At 46.9% G+C, this 2,500-nt stretch overlaps 1 protein-coding gene across 1 annotated transcript in view; it reads right to left on the bottom strand.

Moving 5' to 3' along the window:
- RTEL1 (regulator of telomere elongation helicase 1) overlaps positions 1-2,500 on the bottom strand; it is a 46,806-nt gene that overhangs the window by 21,669 nt on the left and 22,637 nt on the right. Inside the window, 6 exon segments of the mRNA XM_075571199.1 lie at positions 1,025-1,107; positions 1,110-1,147; positions 1,230-1,253; positions 1,255-1,343; positions 1,476-1,612; positions 1,704-1,794. Coding sequence (XP_075427314.1) covers positions 1,025-1,107; positions 1,110-1,147; positions 1,230-1,253; positions 1,255-1,343; positions 1,476-1,612; positions 1,704-1,794 — 462 coding nt within the window.

Consider the following 2,500-nt stretch of genomic DNA (forward strand, 5'->3'; position numbering starts at 1 on the left):
AAGGCAAACACACAACCCCAGTGACACATCATCCAATGATATCTCATAAGGGGAGAAATAAATTCCTTCCTGACTCCAAATATTGTCAACTTACTCCCTGGATCCACATCCTTCCCATGTTTACTTATTTGGTATATCCCTGTATACATTTCCTTTCTAAAAAGATGCCCAACCGTTTTTGAACATATCTGTTGTATCTGCCATCCCAGTCCCATGGGTAATGAATCCCACAGTGTAACTGCCCTTACTGTAAAGAACCCTTTCCTTTGTTGCTGGTGAAATCTCTTTTCCTCCAACCTTAAGGGATGGCCCTGAGTCCTTTGTACTGCCCGTGGGTGAATAGTTCTTTTGAAAGCTCCTTGTATTGTCCTTGAATATATTTGTATATAATTATCATATCTCCTCTTAGCCTCCTCCTTTCTAATGTAAACTAATAGAATTTAGCTAGCCTCTCCTCGTAAATCAGAATTCCAGCCTTTTTAGTAATTTGGTGGATTGTCTCTGCACTTTTTCTAGTTCCATAATGTATTTTTAATGGGGTGGTGCCCAAAACTGCACTCCATAGTGTGTTCTTATTAAATGCTTGATACAGGGCATAATTATGTTTACATCCCCTCCTTCCATACCCATTTTATGCAAGAACTTATTTGCCTTTGCAGCTACTGCCTGACATTGGGCACTATTGCTAAGCCTGCGTATATATCTTTATGCAGTTATTTATTACTGGCCCATTTGGCAAGTTTGTAGCACTACTGCAGTGAGAAGCAGCTCATGGCTGCACCATGGGGACAAATGAGCTTCAGAGCCACCCGGAACATCAGATACGTTGCTCCTGGAAGTAATAATGCTGCACGAAGGACCAGGCTTTGCCCGAAGGACCAGGCTTTGCCGAAGGACCAGGCTTTGCCCGAAGGACCAGGCTTTGCCCAGAGACACAGCCTTGGCACAGAATCAAACCCTACAGGGTCCCCTTGCTGCCCATAACACCCCGGGGTCTCCTCCCCTCCCGTTCGCCCTCACTCACAATCTTCAGGGCGACGCGGAAGAACTGCGAGACGTCACGGATGATGTGCCCGAAGTTGTCGTAGACTCGGACGTAGGGTCGACCCAGGATGGGAGCTGAGCGCGGCTATCGTTGTAACAGAACCTACGGGGGGAAGGAACATAGAGGCGATGTGTGTGACATCACAGCGCGGTGACATCACAGAGCAGTCCCTCCTATCACTTACCTGTGGTCACACAGAAAGATGGCGCATAGTCCTCTCGATGCCGATGACTCTGCCGATGGCCTGATTTACAGCCCGTGAGGCCTGCTGCCGGTACCACTCCTGCCCTGACATGTACTGTGGGAGCATAATATACCAATAACTACCCCACTGTACTACAGGGACAATAGTGTGGGAAGGTTACAAGGTGGGGCTACAGGGGGATCAGGACTGGTATTGAGGTGGGGACAGTAGCGTAACATGGGTTACCTGTCCTGCAGATCCCGGAGCACGTCTCATCTCGTCCAAAAACTGCATCTTGAGCATTATGCGGGGGTCCATGCGTGGGGGGAACGGCAGGCCCGTGATGATCACCCCTCGGCCATTAATGTCAGCAAAGTCTAATCCTCACTGGCCTGGGGGAAAAGGGGGGTGGGGGGGAGAGGAGAGGTGTTCACTATAATCACTGATAGAGTACACACACACCTGTGTACACACCCGTACATACCTTACCCCTGCACACTGCCAGGAAGCTGGCACCACCACTGCCGGTCGGGCTGTGAATCTTCTCATAATATGCGTCCATCACCTGTTAGAGGGGGGCAGAGCTCAGCAGTGTCACCATGTGTATGTATGTATGCATACACGGCGAGGTCAGCAGTGTCACAATGTGTGGTGTGTGTGTGTGTGTATGTGTATGTGTGAATGTGTGGTATGTGTGAATGTGTGGTATGTGTGAATGTGTGGTATGTGTGAATGTGTGGTATGTGTGAATGTGTGGTATGTGTGAATGTGTGGTATGTGTGAATGTGTGGTATGTGTGAATGTGTGGTATGTGTGAATGTGTGTGTATGTGTGAATGTGTGTATGTGTGAATGTGTATGTGTGTATGTGTGTATGTGTGAATGTGTGTATGTGTGTATGTGTGAATGTGTGTGTATGTGTGTATGTGTGTATGTGTGTATGTGTGAATGTGTGTGTGAATGTGTGAATGTGTGTGTGAATGTGTGTGTATGTGTGAATGTGTGTGTATGTGTGTATGTGTGAATGTGTGTGTATGTGTGAATGTGTGTGTGAATGTGTGAATGTGTGTGTGAATGTGTGAATGTGTGTGTGAATGTGTGAATGTGTGAGTGAATGTGTGAGTGAATGTGTGAATGTGTGTGTGAATGTGTGGTATGTGTGAATGTGTGGTATGTGTGAATGTGTGGTATGTGTGAATGTGTGGTATGTGTGAATGTGTGTGTATGTGTGAATGTGTGAATGTGTATGTGTGTATGTGTATATGTGTGTAT

This window comes from Ascaphus truei, chromosome 15 (assembly GCF_040206685.1).
Source record: "Ascaphus truei isolate aAscTru1 chromosome 15, aAscTru1.hap1, whole genome shotgun sequence".
NCBI classification, from domain to species: domain Eukaryota; kingdom Metazoa; phylum Chordata; class Amphibia; order Anura; family Ascaphidae; genus Ascaphus; species Ascaphus truei.